Source organism: Lactuca virosa, chromosome 2 (assembly GCF_052849685.1).
Source record: "Lactuca virosa cultivar CGN04683 chromosome 2, Lactuca_virosa_CGN04683_v6, whole genome shotgun sequence".
Classification (NCBI taxonomy): Eukaryota; Viridiplantae; Streptophyta; class Magnoliopsida; order Asterales; family Asteraceae; genus Lactuca; species Lactuca virosa.
Genome location: NC_136427.1, coordinates 148,916,336 through 148,935,829, shown reverse-complemented (window position 1 = coordinate 148,935,829; position 19,494 = coordinate 148,916,336). Strand labels below are relative to the sequence as shown.

Genomic DNA, 19,494 nt, shown 5'->3' with positions numbered 1-19,494 from the left:
CCGACCACATCTGAGGTATCATAATAATTAGTGTCTACTAATTATAAAATAAATATATCATGTATGACATACAATTGTGCATATTACATATCATATTTAATCATATCGTTTATATGATAAAAATCTCAGGTCGCAGGTATTTGGGTTGAAGGTAATGACAACATAGCTGCATATAAACGAAGTATTATCGTGTATGGCAGATTAGACAAAGCACAAACAATTCAAGCTTACTGGGGATGTTATGATCCATTGTCTTATCCTTTGTTTTTTCCTAATGGTGAGTCTGGATGGCATTCTAATATTCCAAGACATGGATTTCCCATCAATAATATTAGCAATTACAACGAAGATATCGAGGGGGATTTAGAAGGTACACATATCATAAAATTTAGTTAAACTCACAAACATACATTTTGTACATATCATTAATTTTTTTTTTCACGAAATCAACATTGTGTAGACTCTAATACAAAAAGAGGGCGGAATACTGTAAGTATGCGAGAGTACTATTGTTATAAGTTTCAAATCCGGTCAAATTATAATGTAATTTTGTTGGGGGGGAGATTACTACAACAATTTGTAGTAGATATCCACATCAAGCTTGAGACTTCACGTTTGGAATTTTGTAGAAAAAACCAGTCCAAAATAAGAGCAGATTTATACCAAGGTGTTGTGGACTGTGTTAATGCCGGTGAGGTTCGACCGACTATGATAGGGCAACGTGTTGTGTTGCCATCAAGTTTCATCGGAGGCCCCCGTGACATGCGGCGACGATTTCTTGATGCCATGACTTTAGTTCAAGATGACGGTAAGCCTGACGTATTCCTTACTATGACATGCAATCCAAACTGGCAAGAAATAAAAGATGAGTTACTCCCTTGGCAGACGGCTCAAGATCGTCCGGACCTTGTGTCTAGAGTTTTTCGTGCTAAGTTAGAGTATCTTAAGAAACAACTCTTCACAAAGCACATCCTTGGCGTGGTGGGTGCGTACGTTTATGTCATTGAGTTTCAAAAACGTGGTTTGCCACATGCACATTTCCTCATGATAATGAGACCTCCACACAAGCTTACTAATGCAGACCATTACGACAAAATAGTTTGTGCTGAAATTCCAGACCCACAAAAGTATCCTAAAATGCACGAATTAGTCGTCGCACACATGATTCACGGTCCTTGCGGTAGCTTAAACTCTGACTGTCCTTGTATGAAGAATGAGCAAAAAAATGTCGTTTTAGATACCCTCGACAATTCAATGAAACAACATTACAAGGAAAGGACTCATATCCTGTGTACCGAAGGAGAGATAATGGTATAGAGGTGGACATACGAGGCAATAAGATGGATAACAGATGGGTGGTCCCGTATAACCCAAAGTTGTTAATGATGTTTAACTGTCATATGAATGTTGAGGTCTGCTCGAGTATAACCTCTGTGAAATATGTGTTCAAGTATATTTACAAGGGTCATGACAAACAAGTTATCAATATTGATCCGGATGGACAACCTGTTGTAGTTAATGAGATAAAACGGTTTCAAGATGCACGATATGTCTCGCCTCCCGAGGCAATTTGGAGGATTTTTAGCTTCCCACTTTCTCAGATCCACCCTTTTGTGATGGCGTTGCAAGTGCATCTCCCAAATCAACAAATGGTTAGGTTCAGTGAGGATGATATGTTGACTAGCGTTGTTGAAAAAGAGAAAGATAAGAGATCAATGTTGACTGCTTTTTTTCTAAAAAATAAGGAAGATAAAAATGCGAGACAACATAAATACAAAGATTTTCCAAAACAATTTACATGGGATCCGAGCTCACATCCTTGGAATTGTCGAAAACTAGGATTAATGCGAGGTCGTTTGGTTTCTGCTAATCCCGCTAAAGGAGAGCGATACTACCTTCGCCTACTTTTATCACATATTAGTGGCCCAACATGTTTTGAAGATCTTTACACAGTCAACAACGTAAAACACCCAACATTTCGTAAAGCAGCTCTTGAAAGAGGGTTAATAGAGTCTGATGATGGTTTATCTCAATGTCTTACAGAGGCATCTTTCTTTCAATTTCCCAATGCTCTTAGAAGGCTATTTGTAACGATATTGACTTTTTGTGAGCCAGGAGATGTTCGTAAGTTATGGGATGACCATTACAATGCTCTTTCAGAAGATTATAGGCGATAATACGGAAGTGTTGAGAGAGTCCAGAATATGGTCCTTACTGACATCATGGTATTCATACAATCAATGGGGGACAATATTGATGATTTTGATCTTCCACAGATAAATGAAAATGTCGATTTAGAATCTGGAGTTTTTCGTGAGGTACAAGAAGAGTGTTCTATAGTGATAGAATCTGAACATTTACAAGCAATAGATTTTCTTAATCCTGAACAGAAATTTGCATATGATGAGATCATGTGGCATGTCCATAATGATATTCCTGGAGTGTTCTTCATAGACGGTCCTGGTGGAACAGGAAAAACATTTTTGTACAAAGCTCTACTTGCTAATATTCGTTCGTGTGGTCATATTGCACTTGCAACCGCTTCATCGGGTGTTGCGGCTAATAACATGCCTGGGGAGAGAACAACTCACTCTCGCTTTAAAATTCCTCTCAATCTTGAAAATAACTCAGTCTACATGATTTCAAGACAAAGTGGTATTGCTCAACTACTTCGGATTGCAAAGGTAATCGTATGGGACAAAGCATCGATGGCTAAAAGACATGCATTGGAGGCGGTTGACCGTACAATGAAAGATATCACTGGGGTGATGCTCCCATTTGGTGGAAAGATAATGGTTTTGGGAGGTGATTTCAGACAAGTGTTGCCGGTCGTTAGACGTGGAACACGAGCACAAACCGTGGATTCTAGCATACGAATATCACCTCTTTGGTCTTCGATTATCAAGTTGCGATTAACTATAAATATGAGAGCACTAACCGATCCATGGTTCTCATATTTTCTGTTACGTGTCGGTGATGGAGTTGAAGAAACAGTGCATGAAAACTTTATCCGTATCCCTGATGATATGGGAATTCCCTTCACCGAAAAAGAAAAGTCATTGAATGCTTTGATTGATGCAATCTTTCCATCTTTGGAAATTAATAGATCTAAATCAGATTATATTATTTCCCGTGCAATATTATCCACAAGAAATGATAGCGTCGATGAGATTAATGATCGTTTGATTGGCTGATTCATTGGAGAAGAGACAATTTACTATAGTTTTGATGAAGCTATAGACGATATAAATAACTTCTATCCTGTGGAATTCTTGAACACGCTCAGTGTTAGTGGTTTACCCCCTCATTACCTACGACTGAAAGTTGGATGTCCGATAATACTGTTACGAAATCTTGACCCATCAAATGGATTGTGTAACGGCACCCGATTGATTTGTAAAAGTTTTCAGCACAATGTGATTGATGCCGAAATAGCTGTTGGCCAACATGCTGGAAAGAGGGTATTTTTGCCAAGGATACCTCTATGTCCATCTGATGAGGACATGTTCCCGTTCAAGCTGAAGAGAAAACAATTTCCAATTCGATTATGTTTTGCGATGACAATCAATAAAGCTCAGGGACAAACAATTCCAAATGTAGGAATTTATCTTCCAGAATCGGTTTTCTCACATGGCCAACTTTATGTGGCATTATCCAGAGGGATTTCACGCGCCAATACAAAAGTATTAGTGATCCCTGATGGACAATTCAACGATGGTGAAGTCTATACATCAAATGTGGTGTATAAAGAAGTGTTGCACGATTAATAATGCACAATCAATTGCATGTCTTCATATACATTTGTAAGGAATCCCAACTTTTAATTTTTAATTTTCATTGTATTTGTTTCTGTTAGCATGACTCTTAATTATAATTTTTTAGATATAGTAAACTATTTGCGCAAACGAACTAATTGCCTCTAGAGATGCGTAGACCGTTCAAATTTACAAGTTACCATATTCCAAAGCAAATTAGATTAATGTTAGGGGTTTACCTTTTCATTACCCTCATGTAAAAGTTGGGTGCCCAATCATAAAACTTTCCGAATAGAAATAATTTCCGAATGAAACGATTCACACCCGTCGCTTGGCGTGGGTAAATGGCTAGTATATATATATATATATATATATATATATATATATATATATATATATATATATATATATATATATATGTGTGTGTGTGTGTGTGTATAACTTAAAATGCTAGTCTTACCGTTAGTAGGCCTCATTCACGAAGCCGATCTATAAGGGGGGTATAAGGTTATGGCCTATAAAATGGCCGTTTAATGGGTGTCCACTCTCACCCACTGCTTCCTTGATTGGTGGAGGGTCGTTAGCCGAGCGGGTAGGAAAGGGCAAACCTTTCCTCATTAAAAATATAATGAATCTATATAAAGTAACTAAATGTTTTACAAAATTCTCATTCTCAGTTACTTTAGGCAAAGTGAATTGATGCAATCCCATGAAATTACACTTTGTACCCTTGCTAATAAGTTAGTGGAGCGTGTATGGTTAACTGGCACACTAATTAGTTTCTAAGAAAAGGTGGCAAAGGGTGACTCATTGTTTGTCATAGTTCGATGGAGCGTGTGTGGTTAACCGGCACATGGTATAGATGACTGTAACAATGAGGGCACCATGTACATTTGCATGGTTATTCACACCCGCTTTCTGATCCTCGGCATCCCAGTCACAAACTTGAGGGGCATATCGAGATTTAAACATGCCATTGAAAGGTTCAATGAATCCCAAAAGAATCTAGGAGTTTTCAATACATTTAAAAATTAATCTTCTTTTCGTTTTTCATGGTGGAGAATTAGTGAATCGTCATTCACTTACCTTCAAGTTATTTGCATGTTAGATTACGGCATCCGTTTTCTAATATGTAAATAATGTTGTTGGATCCTAGCCCTAATTTCTAATTTTGGGTGTTTAATTAGGGATTCATTTCTAATCAAACTTTGTTCTTTTCTTTTTCAGATGTCGAACATGAACAACAACAACGCTTCTGGCTCGAGTTCCTTCGGCTCTTTCTGACTCATGAACTTGTGTGGGAGGGTGATATTCGACGGAAACAATTTCAACAATTGGATTCGTAACATTAGAATGGCCACCTGTTATGAGGACAAAGAGTATGTCCTAGATAAGGAGCTGAAGGAGATCGACGTGAACACTGCTACTCCCGAAGAGATCGCTGCCTTTGAGGCCCACGAGCGTGATGCCACGAAAGTCCATTGGATCATGCTGGCGAATATGACTTCCGAACTCCAAAAGTCTTATGAGGACATGTATCCCTATGAGATGCATCAAGACTTGCTGGACCGGTTCCATCAAAGTGCGAGGCAAGAGAGGTATGAGATCATCACTTCGATGATCACTACCCGAATGGGTAGTGGATAGTCTCTTACCGCTCATCTACAAAAGATGCATAGATATGTTGACCGTCTTCTCAAGTTGAATTTTAACTTTGATGAAGAGCTGACGATTGACATTATCCTTCACTCCCTGCCTCCCTGCTACAACCAGTTCCGCATGACCTACCACATGAATAAGGAAGAGGTCACCTTGAGCAAGCTTCAAGTCTTGCTTAGGACTGTTGAGAGCAATCTCAAGGATAAGTCTGTTGCATCAACTCCCGCTCCAACCGCTTCCCCTATTTTGGCAATTGGGCAAGGGAGGGATAAGATGAGGAAGGCTCCCTCAAAGAGTAACCATAAGGGTAGACCCCAAGATGGTACCTCTTCTAGTGGAACCAAAGTTGGTTCTGCTAAACCCAACTCTAACCCGAAGGAGGCAGAGTGCCACCACTGCCACAAAATAGGGTATTGGAAGAGAAGCTATCCAGAATATCTACAGGTCATCAAGGATGGAAAGATCAAGCCATCTTACGCAGGTATTTACACAATTAAATCTAACAATTGATCACATTCTATTTCTTGGATACTTGATACAGGATGTGGTTTTCACATTTGTTCTGATTTGCAGGGCCTAAGAAGGGATAGGGATGTGGAGCATGGGAAGATAAATTTGATCATGGGGAACAGAAGATCGTCGCCTGTCACCAAGATCGGAATTTACTCTTTAATGCTTAATAGTGGATTAGGATTAGATTTAGACAATTGTTGCTATTCGCCAGATATGGCAATAAACATCATTTCATTTCATTGTTTATATAGACAAGGTTTTAGATATTCATTTGATAATGAAAAGGGTTCTATTAATGCTTATCTTAATGGTGTATTTTATTTTGAAGCATTACCTTGTAATGGAACTTATGAAACTGTGATGGTTGTAGATAACTTAGGAAATGATGTGTTGTGTGTTGATTCATCCAATGGTTTGGATAAAGCATGCTTGTGGCATTGTCGTCTTAGACATGTCAATAAGAAACGCATAGCCCAACTCCAAAAGGATGGAGTGTCGGAGTCATTCGACCTTAGGGACGATGACGTGTGCGAGCCTTGTTTACTTCGGAAGATGACCAAGTCACCCTTTACTGGCACTTCTGAGAGGGGTGAGGGTCTATTGGATCTCATACACACCGATGTGTGTGGGCCCTTTAGATCAACCACAAGGGATGCGAGCCGCTTCTACGTGACTTTTACTGACGATTATAGTAGATATGGATATATCTACTTAATCAAGCACAAGTCGGAAACCTTTGAAAAGTTCAAAGAGTTTAAACAAGAAGTGGAGAATCAGTTGGGCAGGAAAATCAAGATACTTCAATCCGATCGAGGAGGAGAGTACCTAAGTCTTGAATTCCATTACTATCTTAAGGAATGTGGAATCGTTTCGCAATTGACGCCACCTAGGACACCACAGTTGAACGGTGTGGCTGAGAGGCGTAATCGAACCTTGTTGGACATGGTTCGTTCCATGCTGAGTCGTGCTTCACTACCTATCTCATTTTGGGGGTACGCCTTAGAGACTGCCGCTCATATCCTTAACTTAGTACCTATAAAGAAGGTTGCCAAAACACCTCACGAGATGTGGACGGGGAAGGCTCCCTCGTTGGCACATATAAAGGTTTGGGGTTGCGAGGCTTTCGTAAGACGAGAGACACACGACAAGCTCGAACCTCATAGTGAGCGGTGTATTTTCATCGGCTACCCGCAGAAATCCTTTGGATATCTCTTCTATAGAGCGAGTGACAATGTTGTCTTCGTTGCGCGGAGAGGGGTTTTCCGAGAACGAGAACTCATAAGCCAAGGGGTTAGTGGGAGGCAAATCGATCTTGAAGAGATTCAAGATTCGAGCGATGAAGGAACCTCTAACGATGGCACTCAACCCGAGGAGGAAACTCCGGTTGAACCGATTGACGAGTCATTACCTCTTAGACGTTCCGAAAGAGTTAGAGTTCCACCCCAGCTATATGGTTTTCATATTACTACAGAAGGGGACACATATATTAGTGATAGTACACTAATAAATTTGGACGAACCTAACAACTATAAGGAAGCCATGGCAGGCCCGAAGTTTGCGAAATGGAAAGAGGCGATGGACAGCGAGATTCAGTCCATGTACGACAACCAAGTTTGGAATTTGGTTGACCATTTGCCCGGACGTAAGACGGTCGGGTGCAAGTGGATCTTCAATAAGAAGACCAACATGGATGGGAATGTGCACACATATAAGGCGCGATTGGTCGCGAAGGGTTTCACTCAAACTCCCGGTGTTGACTATGATGAAACCTTCTTACCGGTTGCCAAGATAAAATCTATTAGGGTGATGCTGGCCATTGCTGCATTTCATGATTATGAAATATGGCAAATGGATGTCAAAACCGCTTTCCTTAATGGGAAGTTTGCTGAGGATGTTTACATGGCTTAGCCAGAGGGTTTTGTCAATGCGAAGCATCCCAATAGAGTGTGCAAGCTTGAGAAGTCCATTTATGGACTTAAGCAAGCGTCTTGCAGATGGAATTTTTGCTTCGACGAGAAAGTCAAAGAGTTTGGGTTTCTACGAAGCGAGGATGAATCATGTGTATATGTCAAAGCCAGTGGGAGTATAGTTAGTTTCCTCGTATTGTATGTCGATGACATACTACTCATAGGAAACGACATCCCGACACTGCAGGAGGTTAAGTCCTGGCTCGGGAAGTGCTTCGCTATGAAGGACCTCGGAGAGGCTTCCTATATTTTGGGAATTAGGATAGTGAGAGACAAAAGTAAGAGACTAATAGGACTTAGTTAGAATACTTACTTGGACAAGGTACTAAAACGTTTTAGTATGGAGAATTCAACGAAGGGAGAATTACCGATCCAAAGTAATGCCAAGTTGAGTAAGACTCTATGCCCGAGTACCGAAGTCGAGATAGCTGAAATGAGCCGAGTACCATACGCTTCCGCAGTTGGCTCGATTATGTATGCTATGACTTGTACTCGCCCTGATGTGGCCTTCGCTTTGAGCATGGTCAGCAGATATCAAGGGAACCCTGGCAAAGCGCATTGGACCGCAGTCAAAAACATTCTTAAGTACCTTCGGAGGACCAAGGAATGATTTCTAGTCCTCGGAGGTAGTGATGACTTAAAGGTGGGAGGGTACAGTGACACTAGTTTTCAGACCGACAGGGACAACTACCGTTCGCAGTCGGGCTGAGTCTTTACCCTTAACGGAGGAGCAGTGACTTGGAAAAGTTCCAAGCAAGAGACAGTAGCTGATTCAACGTGCGAATCGGAGTACATTGCAGCGAGCGAAGCGTCAAAGGAGGCGATATGGTTGGAGAACTTCATTGGAGACCTTGGAGTTGTGCCAGCCATAAAGGAGCCCATGGAAACTTTCTGTGATAATGAAGGTGCGGTTGCCTTGACCAAGGAACTGAGGGATCACGACAGATCTCGACATATCGACAGAAAATATCATTTTATTCGACATCGGGTGGAAGAAGGACTCCTCGTAGTAAAGAGGGTATCGTCAGAGGATAACCCAGCAGATCCACTTACGAAGGGACAGAGCAGGGTTAAGCACTTCCAGCACGCTAGGAGCATCGGGCTGAAGGACGATATTAGTTTAGATTAGATAGTTTAGAAACATGTAATAGATAAACTGTAATTAACATTTGATGATTAAATAAAAGAGTATTATTTATTAGTAATGTTACTGTCTTATGTTAATTGTTTACCTATTGTTTCAATTTTTGCATGTTTTGACTTCCGGAATAATAAGAATTATTCGAACCGTCCACAATCGTTCATATGTTGGAAGTAGGTATGAATGAAGACTGTCATGAATTGGTGTGTAGATTGTCTAAAATGTATTAGACATAGCAAAAGTTTGCTACGACGTTCATGAGTGCATATGAGTTTTATTTGAGCATTGGAATAAACCCTCTCTTGCTGGAATCACTTCATGGAATTTATCTCGAGTGATCGCAAGACGATAATATCATATGGTCTTAAAACCTAGATATATGGTTTATTGTTTGGTAATTGGTTATGCATTGATAATGCGAAAACGCATCAGTAAATTGATGTTATAAAACGCATTGTTGTGTATGATTTGATTATTGAATAATAAATGCATATAAGTCGAAGTTTATCTGTTCCTTTTATCCTAAGAGGATAAAAGCGATATCAGGGCCCCTCGATGATTTGGTTTGACTTATGTGTCGGGCCCGGTCAGGACTGAATTGACGTGTTCAATTAAGTTCTATGCAAACAAATCAAAGATCGAGAAACAAACTGCTGGACAATAAGTATGACTATGTTCCATGTAATTGTCCGTGTGATATCTAGAACAGAGGACTATACGATCCCTTATCTAAAGGACAGGTTACTGATAAGATCAGAGTTCGACAGCGTCTTTGAGAGCTACGATTGCTAATCGGATTGTGCTTACATTTATAGTTACTAGACTTATCCAAGTGGGAGACTGTTGGATTAGTGTCTAAGCCCGTAACTATGTTTGGTAAGTACTTGACCCGATTGTGCATGGTCCTTTCGGGTTGCTTTCACCAAAGCAACATGATAGGATGATCTATAAATAAAGAGGTTATTATGATTTATTAATATATTATATGATTAATATATTAAAGGAGAAATCATATAATTTAATTAATATTAGACAAGAATTAATTAAGAATTAATTTTGTGGCTAAAGGAGATTAATTAAATAAAGGGGGCTGGAACTGACAATTGTGTGATAGTTGGTTTTGGGTTGTGGATCCTTATGGATCATCGGGTGGACGAAATTAAGGTGCATGGACTCCTTGAATTCATCCAAGCCTTATTCTAGAAGGATCCTTGGACTGCTTATGGCCTAAGTTATCTAATTAGGGTTTCAGGCTATACCCCTAGCAGCTCAAGTATTTAAAGACCCCAAGGGCTACAGAAATCGGCTACCAGAAACCCTAAGGAGTTCCTAGAGCCGATTTTGTTCCTACAACCTCTCTCCAAATAATCCTCTTGCTTCTTGGTGTTTGTATGCCATTAGAGGAGTGACAATTGTGACTCTAAGCTCGAAGGATAACAAGATTCAAGCTTTCAATAAGAGTTAATCATCTAGATATATTTTATTATGTCAATTTCAAATTGTTTACTCTAGATCTAGGGTTTGCAAGTATTAGATGAAAATCATGTTCATTAGAGAAACCTAGATCCAAGCATTAGGGTTTGTATGTGCACATAGGAATGTTCTTATGGCTCAAACCCATCAAGAACAACATGCTAGCGATAGGCTAGGAATCTTCAGGAATTGCATAATAGAATTGCCTAATTATATGATGCCTAATAGCCTAGGACCTTTCTATTTATGGAATTGATATCATTACTGTAGTTGCTTAGTGTATGCATTATGGTTATGCATAACTAAGATCTTATAGCCTAAGAATATTTAGTTTGGCCTTATTTCCTATTCTTTTTTGATGAAGGGCTTATGGTAGGATCAGGTATACGACTGTCTATAGGGTCCAGTGTTATGCATGGCTAGCATACACGAGTGCTGTAGGGTTGGTGGAAGTTTCATGGATGTGTTGCGTGGGGCCAGCCGACCAGTTTCGAGATGTTTAGCTTTTCTTCTAGGGAGTGAGGATTGAGAGTCTATTATTGCTAGTGTATATTGTTAGGACTGTTGTGATGGTATCTGAGACAAATATGGGTAGGTGTGGAAGGTAGTATGGGCCCGTACTACTAAAGCATAGGACCAGTACACGTATCATGGAAGTCACAACCCCTAGGGCTTCTTAGGAGTTGGTTCCCCTGTTATGCTATGAGTATAATCTGATATGTCCCTGGTATATTTTCATTATGGTGACTACGGGAGGAGTTGAGACCGGATCGGGATTAGGAGCTGGCAGGCAGATTGGATTTGAGGAGTTGGATGCCTGGATTAGGGAGGTTCTCCATGAGGAGGTTGTGGCTTTTGTCAGGAGTCAGATACCAGAGTTATTTGGGTTTATTAAGACCTCGATGATGGAGTTATTTAATGATAGATACGCAGCTGTATCAGAGGAGGTACATTCATACTCGATTTAATCACTACTGCAATTGGTATCAGAGCAGGAATCATACTGCAATGATCTGATTTTCATTCTGTATCAATCATATTTTGAATCTCATCTTGGATTCAAAAATTTCCGCACCTTTGATACTGAAAATCATCTTAGATCTTTAGTTGTGATTTGATTCTGCAACTAGTTTGTATAATCGAGTGTTCTTCTTGTTCTTTCTGTTCAATTCATCCATTAATTCTCAAATTTCTGAAGTTTTTCTGAGAATTCTTCCGTACATCCATGGCAAATTTTAACATGAACACAATGACACCGTATTCTCATCTCCTTGGGTCATCAACGAAGATTCCAATGCTGATTCCAGAGTATTACGATCAGTAGGCTGATCGAATGGAGGATTACTTGAATAGCATAGATGAAGAGTTATGGAATTGCATTAGTAATGATGTAACTCCACCTTCTTCTATTGAAAGCATAGGTACTTCTTCATCATCTCCAAGTGTTACTGAACAAAATGAAAGGTTGAAGAAGTATGAGAAGAAATGCATGAGAGAGCTTCGTGGTGCTCTTCCTCCTATGGTGTATAATCATGTTCGCACTTGCACAACTTCAAAAGAGATCTAGAATACATTGAAGGAAAATTACTAGGGGAGTGAGAAAACCAAAATTAGTTTTGTAAAACAATGTCTAATTGGATTAAGATAATTCAAGCAGAATGATGGAGAAACAATTGAAATGTATTACGATCGTCTGAACGAGCTTATCTGTTGAGAGCAAAACTTGAGACACACTTGAACAAACGTTAGATCAAGTATAGTTGCGGAATAGTTTATCTCAAAGGATCTAAAAGCTCAACAATAATAATAATAAGTAAGAGTTAGATAATTAGAGAGTTAGATGCGGAAATGTAAGGAAATATAATGACAGCATGTATTATATCAAGTATACACGTAAGTTGATTCTTAACAAGGAATGCATTCAAACCAAGTTAGTAAATGAGATCAAGCTTAGTGATTAAGTCAAGAATGACTTGCTCCGAAGAGAGATGATGTTCAGTTATGATATAGTGAGTTTGGAGAGTAAGAAAGAGATTAGAGTAATAACACAAGATATGAGATTTAAGATGCGAAGTGTTATCATATGTGTTTTTAGTTGAGAAAGATTAAGTTCTATATATAGAGACTCAAAGGTTACACTTGTTCATCTATCTAAACGTAGCCATGCAAGGCATACTGGATAAAAGAGAGTATTCTAATAAAAGCATATAAAAAGCTAAACTAAGAAAACTAGATAGTGAACTGCTGATGATGATGACTTCGGATGCGGTTGTTGAACTGACTTGACTGCGGATCTTCAAGGGGATGCGGTAGGTCAAGTTAAAGAGGGTCACTTTTATGATTCAACATTTTCCCCCTAAGTGACCTCTTCAGCTTTTTCTTCAGTTATCAAGTTTTAGGAACTTGATTAGAATCCACCAAAACTTTCTAACATTCTCCAACCAGGTGATCCTTCTTAAAATTTCGAACTTGACTTCGGCAGTTGTATGTTTTGACTTTTGAACTGCGGTTCGAGAAACTTCAAGTTGTTTCCTTGTGAGGCGATTCATGGCAGTCAAAGGAATGAAGTATTTGGTTTCATTGATTTTCCTTTTGAAGATGACACCAAGATCTGGGAAGTTTATTGCACCTAGAGATCTCTCTTGATACCTTCAGTAAACATTGGTGCAGGATCAAGTGGTGGTAGATCAAACTTCTTGGCAAGAGCAGGATGAATGTCCGCATCAATTTTTGCAAAGTCACAGACCGTTTCCCTTAGAAAAATGCTATCCCTTTCAAATGCTATCTCCATCTTTGGATACTTCTCAGATTTGTTTCGGAACACCCTTGCTATCAAGAAAACTTCTTCTGGATTCATGCATGGGAAGTCAGCTTGGGTGCGGACGTAGTCCTGGTTCCTTCTTGTGAGAGTATACTGGATGAAGTTAGCTTTCATGAATTTTCGGGGTTTGAAGTTCTTGACTGCGGATGGTCTATCGTTAGACAAGATTTTCTCTATTGAGGAAGCATGTTTGGCATGGAATCGATTAAGTCTTTCGAATTCCATAGGCAGCCTCTTGTGATCAGGTAGGCTTCGGTCAAACTGCTCAAATACAGTGAAGTATTTTGCATTGGGGGATATTGGAATATCCCAGTAACCGTCAGATGGAGGTTCAGCAAAGGTAAGGTAGGGCTTGTAGTCATCATCTAGCAATCTGCGGTGAGGATTAATCCAAGAATTGACTAAGGATTCATCCATGGTAATGTCGAATCCGTTTTCTCTCCAGATTAGTTTGGCAAGCTTGGCTGCTTTCCAGTCTACTTTCTCCTGTTTCGTTGTGGGAGAGTCATCGGAATGTTCAAATGACATGTTGGATGCTAAATTTTTGAAGTGGGGAGGAGTCTCTGGTCACTTTGGATCATCTTCTTGAATGTTTTCCTGTTGCAGTGGTGACTGATGTTGTGGTGGAGTCTGATGGCTTGGAGTCTTGTGAGGAGATGGTTGCGGTGAAGGAAATGTTTCATTTATGACAGGGGAGCTTTTATGTTGCTGAGAGATGTTGTTGGAGTGATGGTCTTCATCACTTCCCCCTCTTGAGGAATGCAGAGCCGGGGATTCCTCAAGCCATTGCTTAAGACCATCGACTTTAGCACACACATTGTCAAATTGATCTTTAAGTGCATCAGCCAGTTGCTGATTGTTGGGAATGGTGATGTTGAAAAGTAAGGGAATGGTGATGTTGAGGAATGCATCAGAGCCAGAAGTAATCAACCCACCAGTTGCTCAACCTCCCGCATTTAGGAGAAACTTTCAGGGACCAACTCCCATTTGGGGAAGTCACATTCACCATTGGAGCCGACAGCAAGGATTACGTCCTCCCTACGGTATGTGTCGGGACTTCTACGACGTTAGGGGTGGAGGTTCAGCCGACCGAGCACTCCCAGTCATGGTGGGCAAACTAGCCAACCAGTCCTATCAATCCGGGTTTCAAGCAAACCGGATTCGTGAAGTCAACGTGGAAGTATAAGTTCACACTTCCGACATCCGTCGACTGGACAGGTTGCAGGATAATGCCCAACTCCGCACCGACACATTCCAAGAGCAACTGATTGTAGCCCTCTCTGAGATAAAGGAAATGAGGGAACAGCAAGCCGCCTTCGATAGGCGTCTCATGGAAGCAAAGCAATCAGACACGGAGTCGAGCTCCAAGTGCAACCTATGTCGCAAGTAGTACTTGCCCGAATCCCAAAAATTTTGTTATAGAATAGGAACTCGGCTAAAAGTCTTACTTTTCTTTAACTTCTATATCCGAAACCCTTATAAGGGTCGAAATTTTCCTAACTTCAAAATGTAACTCAACGTATGTTTAATATATATGAAGAAATTCCTTTGTGTGTTAATTCATTGAATACCACTCAGATTCATAAGTTTATCTATCACTATACAAACTTTTATTATGAATCAAGCTCTAAAACCTTGGGTAGCTCAGTCAAATTCATAAAGTGATGAATATAGCAAATTTATTAACACACAACTTCTAATCATTAAAGACTTATGGTCTTCATTCTATTTCTTTAGCAGCACGATGCCGCCCCATAGATCTACACGCCGTGTCAACAACGCAACACCTCCACCACCACCACCTCCATCAATGGATAATGTCGTCTTAATAGCTGCTGTAACAGCTGCAGTGACAGCAACAATGGCACAGATGAGTAATAATGGGTCCGGAGGAGGAATAAATAGCTCTACGAATGGCCAACATCAGGGTCGTTCAGGGGATTGCACCTTCAAGGACTTCACCAATAGCAAGTCCATATCTTTTAATGGATCCGGAGGGATAATGGCTTTATCGCAGTGGATAGAGAAAACAGAAGCGGTTTTCGAGATCTGTGTATGTCTGGAAGGGAGCAAGGTAAAGTTTGTTGCTTGTACATTCTTCGAGAGAGCTCTGACGTGGTGGAATGGCCATGTCAAGTCACTAACTCTGGTAGTGGCTAATTCTATGGGCTGGGAGAATCTAAAACAAATGTTAATGCAAGAGTACTATCCAAGGGGCGAAGTACAAAAGCTAGAGCAGGAACTTTGGCGCCATACTATGGTAGGCTCGGACATTACAACCTATAACAATAGGTTTAGTGATTTGGCAATCCTTTGCCTAGGGATGGTTGCTCTAGAGAGCAAGAAGATCGAGAGGTACATTTGGGGACTGTCACCCCAGATCCAAGGAAGTGTAATAGCTTCCAAACCAGTCACTTTCGATAGTGCCAAACAGTTGGCACAAGCTCTCGTTGACCATGGAGTCTGCCAAGGCTTCGCAACTGCTGTTCCGGAGCAAACCATAGAAAACAACAACAACAACAACAGTACCAACAACAACAGTAAGAAGAAGTTTTGGAACAAGAGGAAGAGTCAATTTTCACAAGAACCTTTCAAGAAGCAACAGATGGTGGCAGTCCATGCCGCTACTACCCCCACTGCTGCTCCTGTTACCCCTACACTAGCAAAGCAATATGTTGGGAACCTACCGAAATGCAGCAAATGCAATTTCCATCACAACGGAAATTGTTGGGAAATGCACTGCAACAACTGCAACAAGAAAGGGCACACTGCCTGTTTCTGTAAGGCACCGGCACGACCAATCACCCAAGTCCCTGGAGTCTGTGTGGGCCAGGCGTGTTATGGGTGCGGTGAGGTTGGACACTATAAGAGAGACTGCCCTAAGGCAAGGAATGTTGGCGGCATAGGAAGAGTGCTGGCAATAGGGCAGAACGAAGTAATAGCTGATCCCACGGTGGTTACGGGTACGTTTCTCCTTAATAACGCTTATGCATGCATACTCTTCGATTGTGGTGCGGAGAGGAGTTTCGTGAGTCATAAATTCAAACACATACTAAAACAGAACCCTCAATTACTCAATAAGATATTAACAGTAGAAATGGCAAACGGTAGAACAGAAAGCACAAACGATATGTACATAGGCTGCACACTAACTCTAAACGAACATTCATTTCAAATCAATCTATTGCCAATCACTATAAAGAGCTTTGATGTCATCATCGGTATGGATTGGTTAAGTCTACACCATGCCGATATACTTTGACACGAAAGGGTCGTTCGCCTAAATCTGCCAAACGGCGAAACTCTTGTCATTTATGGTGACAAACCCGGTACCAATTTACAAATCATCTCTTGCGTTAAAGCCCAGAAATACCTACTTAAGGAGTACCATGCCTTCTTAGCCCACTAGTAGATAAGAAAAAAGAAGCGAAGGACCTCAAAGACATTCCAAAAGTCTGCGATTTTCCCGATGTCTTCCCTGAAGATCTTCCAGGAGTCCCACAAGAACGACAAGTTGAGTTCAGAATCGATTTAATTCCTGGAGCTACCCCAGTAGCTAAATCGATGTATCGTCTAGCGCCAGCTGAGATGCAAGAATTATCCAGCCAATTAAACGAACTACTCAGCAAAGGATTCATCAGACCGAGCTTCTCACCTTGGGGAGCACCAGTCATGTTCGTAAAGAAGAAGGATGGATCTTTCCGCATGTGCATCGATTACCGGGAACTCAACAAGCTCACTATCAAGAACCGATATCCCCTACCACACATTCACGACTTGTTCGACCAACTCCAAGGAGCGAGTTATTTCTCAAAGATCGATTTGAGATCCGAGTATCATCAGCTGCGAGTCTTGGAAGGAGATGTTCTCAAAACAGCCTTTCGAACTGGTTATGGTCACTACGAGTTTGTAGTGATGCCCTTTGGATTAACAAATGTACCGGCGGTGTTCATGGACTTAATGAACCGAGTGTGTCGTTCATTCCTGGACAAATTTGTGATCATGTTCATAGACGATATACTCATTTATTCGAAGAGTAATGAGGAACATGGTCAACACCTCCGACAAATCTTGGAAACGCTAAGAAAAGAGAAGCTATACGCAAAATTTTCAAAGTGCGAATTTTGGATTCGGAAAGTAGATTTCCTAGGTCACGTGGTTAGCAAAGACGGGATACACGTGGACCCTTCCAAAATCAAGGCAATCGAGAACTGGTCAGCTCCCAGAACCCCAACGGAAATACGGCAATTCTTGGGCCTTGCTGGCTATTACTGAAGGTTTATACAAAACGTCTCGAAGTTTGCTACACCACTTACCACCTTGACCCAGAAGGGTGTAACTTTCAATTGGGAAGAAAGACAAGACGCTGCATTCCAAACACTGAAGCAAGCACTATGCAGCGCACCTATATTGTCCTTGCCAGAAGGAACAGAAGACTTCGTCGTCTACTGTGATGCATCTAATCAAGGTCTTGGATGTGTTCTAATGCAACGAGGAAAGGTCATCGCCTACGCCTCGAGACAACTCAAGACACACGAGGTCTACTACACTACACACGACCTCGAACTGGGAGCAGTCGTTTTCGCACGAAATGCACGAAATGCTCAATCAAAGGGAACTCAACATGAGGAAAAGACGATGGGTTGAACTGTTGAATGACTACGAATGTGAAATTCATTATCATCCAGGAAAAGCAAATATGGTGCCTGATGCTCTTAGTCGAAAGGAATATTCGGGCCGCCGAGTGAAATCCTTAACCATGACGATCCATTCACACCTGTCCACACAAATCAAGGAAGCTCAGAGGGAAGCCTTGAAAACAGAGAATGTGACGGGTGAAGCCTTAAGGGGAATGGATAAGAATCTTGAAGTCAAGGGTGACGGAGTTCGTTACTTCGTGGATCGGATCTGGACACCGAAGTTTGGTGGATTCAGAGACGTGGTCATGAATGAGGCTCATAAGACTCGATACTCCGTGCATCCAGGTTCAGACAAGATGTATCTGGCTCTCAAGAAACTGTATTGGTGGCCGAACATGAAAGCAGATATCACTACCTATGTGGGCAAGTGTCTGACTTGCGCCAAAGTCAAGGTAGAGTACCAAAAGCCCTCGGGATTACTACAACAGCCTGAAATACCCGAGTGGAAGTGGGAGCGGATAACCATGGATTTCATAAAAAAATTACCCAAGACAGCAGGTGGGCTAGACACCATCTGGGTGATCGTCGATAGATTAACAAAATCCGCACACTTCCTACCAATAAAGGAAACCGACAAGATGGAGAAGCTAGCTCGAACATACATCCGAGAGATTATACGACTGCATGGTGTAACAATATCCATTATCTCCAACAGAGATAGTAGGTTCACCTCCCGATTCTGGCAGTCGCTGCAAAAATCTCTAGGGACGAGACTAGACATGAGTACCGCTTACCATACACAAACCGACGGTCAAAGTGAGAGGACCATACAAACCTTGGAAGATATGCTAAGAGCTTGTGTAATCGATTTTGGTAAATCATGGGATACCCATTTACCACTAGTCGAATTCTCATACAACAATAGCTATCACTCCAGCATTAAAGTTGCTCCATTCGAAGCCCTCTATGGCCGCAAGTGCAGATCACCACTGTGTTGGGCCGAAGTGGGTGACACGCAACTAGCCAAGGGACAAGTACCCGACAGCGCTCTCACAGGCCCGAAAATTATAAAAGAAACAACTAAGAAGATTGTTCAAATTCGGGAACGACTAAAGGCTTCAAGAGACAGACAAAAGAGTTACGCGGACAAAAGATGGAAGCCCTTAGAATTTCAGGTTGGGGACCGAGTGCTATTGAAGGTCTCGCCCTGGAAAGGGTTAATACGTTTCGGAAAACGTGGGAAACTAAACCCAAGGTATATCGGACCATTCGAGATCCTTGCAAGGATCGGCCCAGTAGCATACAAACTTCAACTACCGCAGGAACTCAATAACGTACATCCTACCTTTCATGTGTCAAACTTGAAGAAATGTTTGTCCGATGAGACCCTCGTCGTCCCTCTAGACGAAATCGAAATCAACGAGAGTCTCCACTTTGTAGAGGAACCAATTGAGGTCATTGATAGGGAAATTAAAAGAACAAAACAAAGTCGCATACCCATTGTGAAGGTCCGCTGGAATGCAAA

General features: G+C 41.1%; 1 protein-coding gene across 1 annotated transcript; it reads left to right on the top strand.

Annotated features, from left to right (window-relative positions):
• Positions 1-2,240: 2,240 nt before the first annotated feature.
• LOC145157863 (uncharacterized) lies at positions 2,241-3,767 on the top strand. The gene is made up of 2 exons (XM_079076844.1): positions 2,241-3,180; positions 3,235-3,767. The coding sequence occupies exons 1-2, from the start codon at positions 2,241-2,243 to the stop codon at positions 3,765-3,767; spliced, it is 1,473 nt and encodes a 490-aa protein (XP_078932970.1).
• The last annotated feature ends 15,727 nt before the right edge of the window (positions 3,768-19,494 follow it).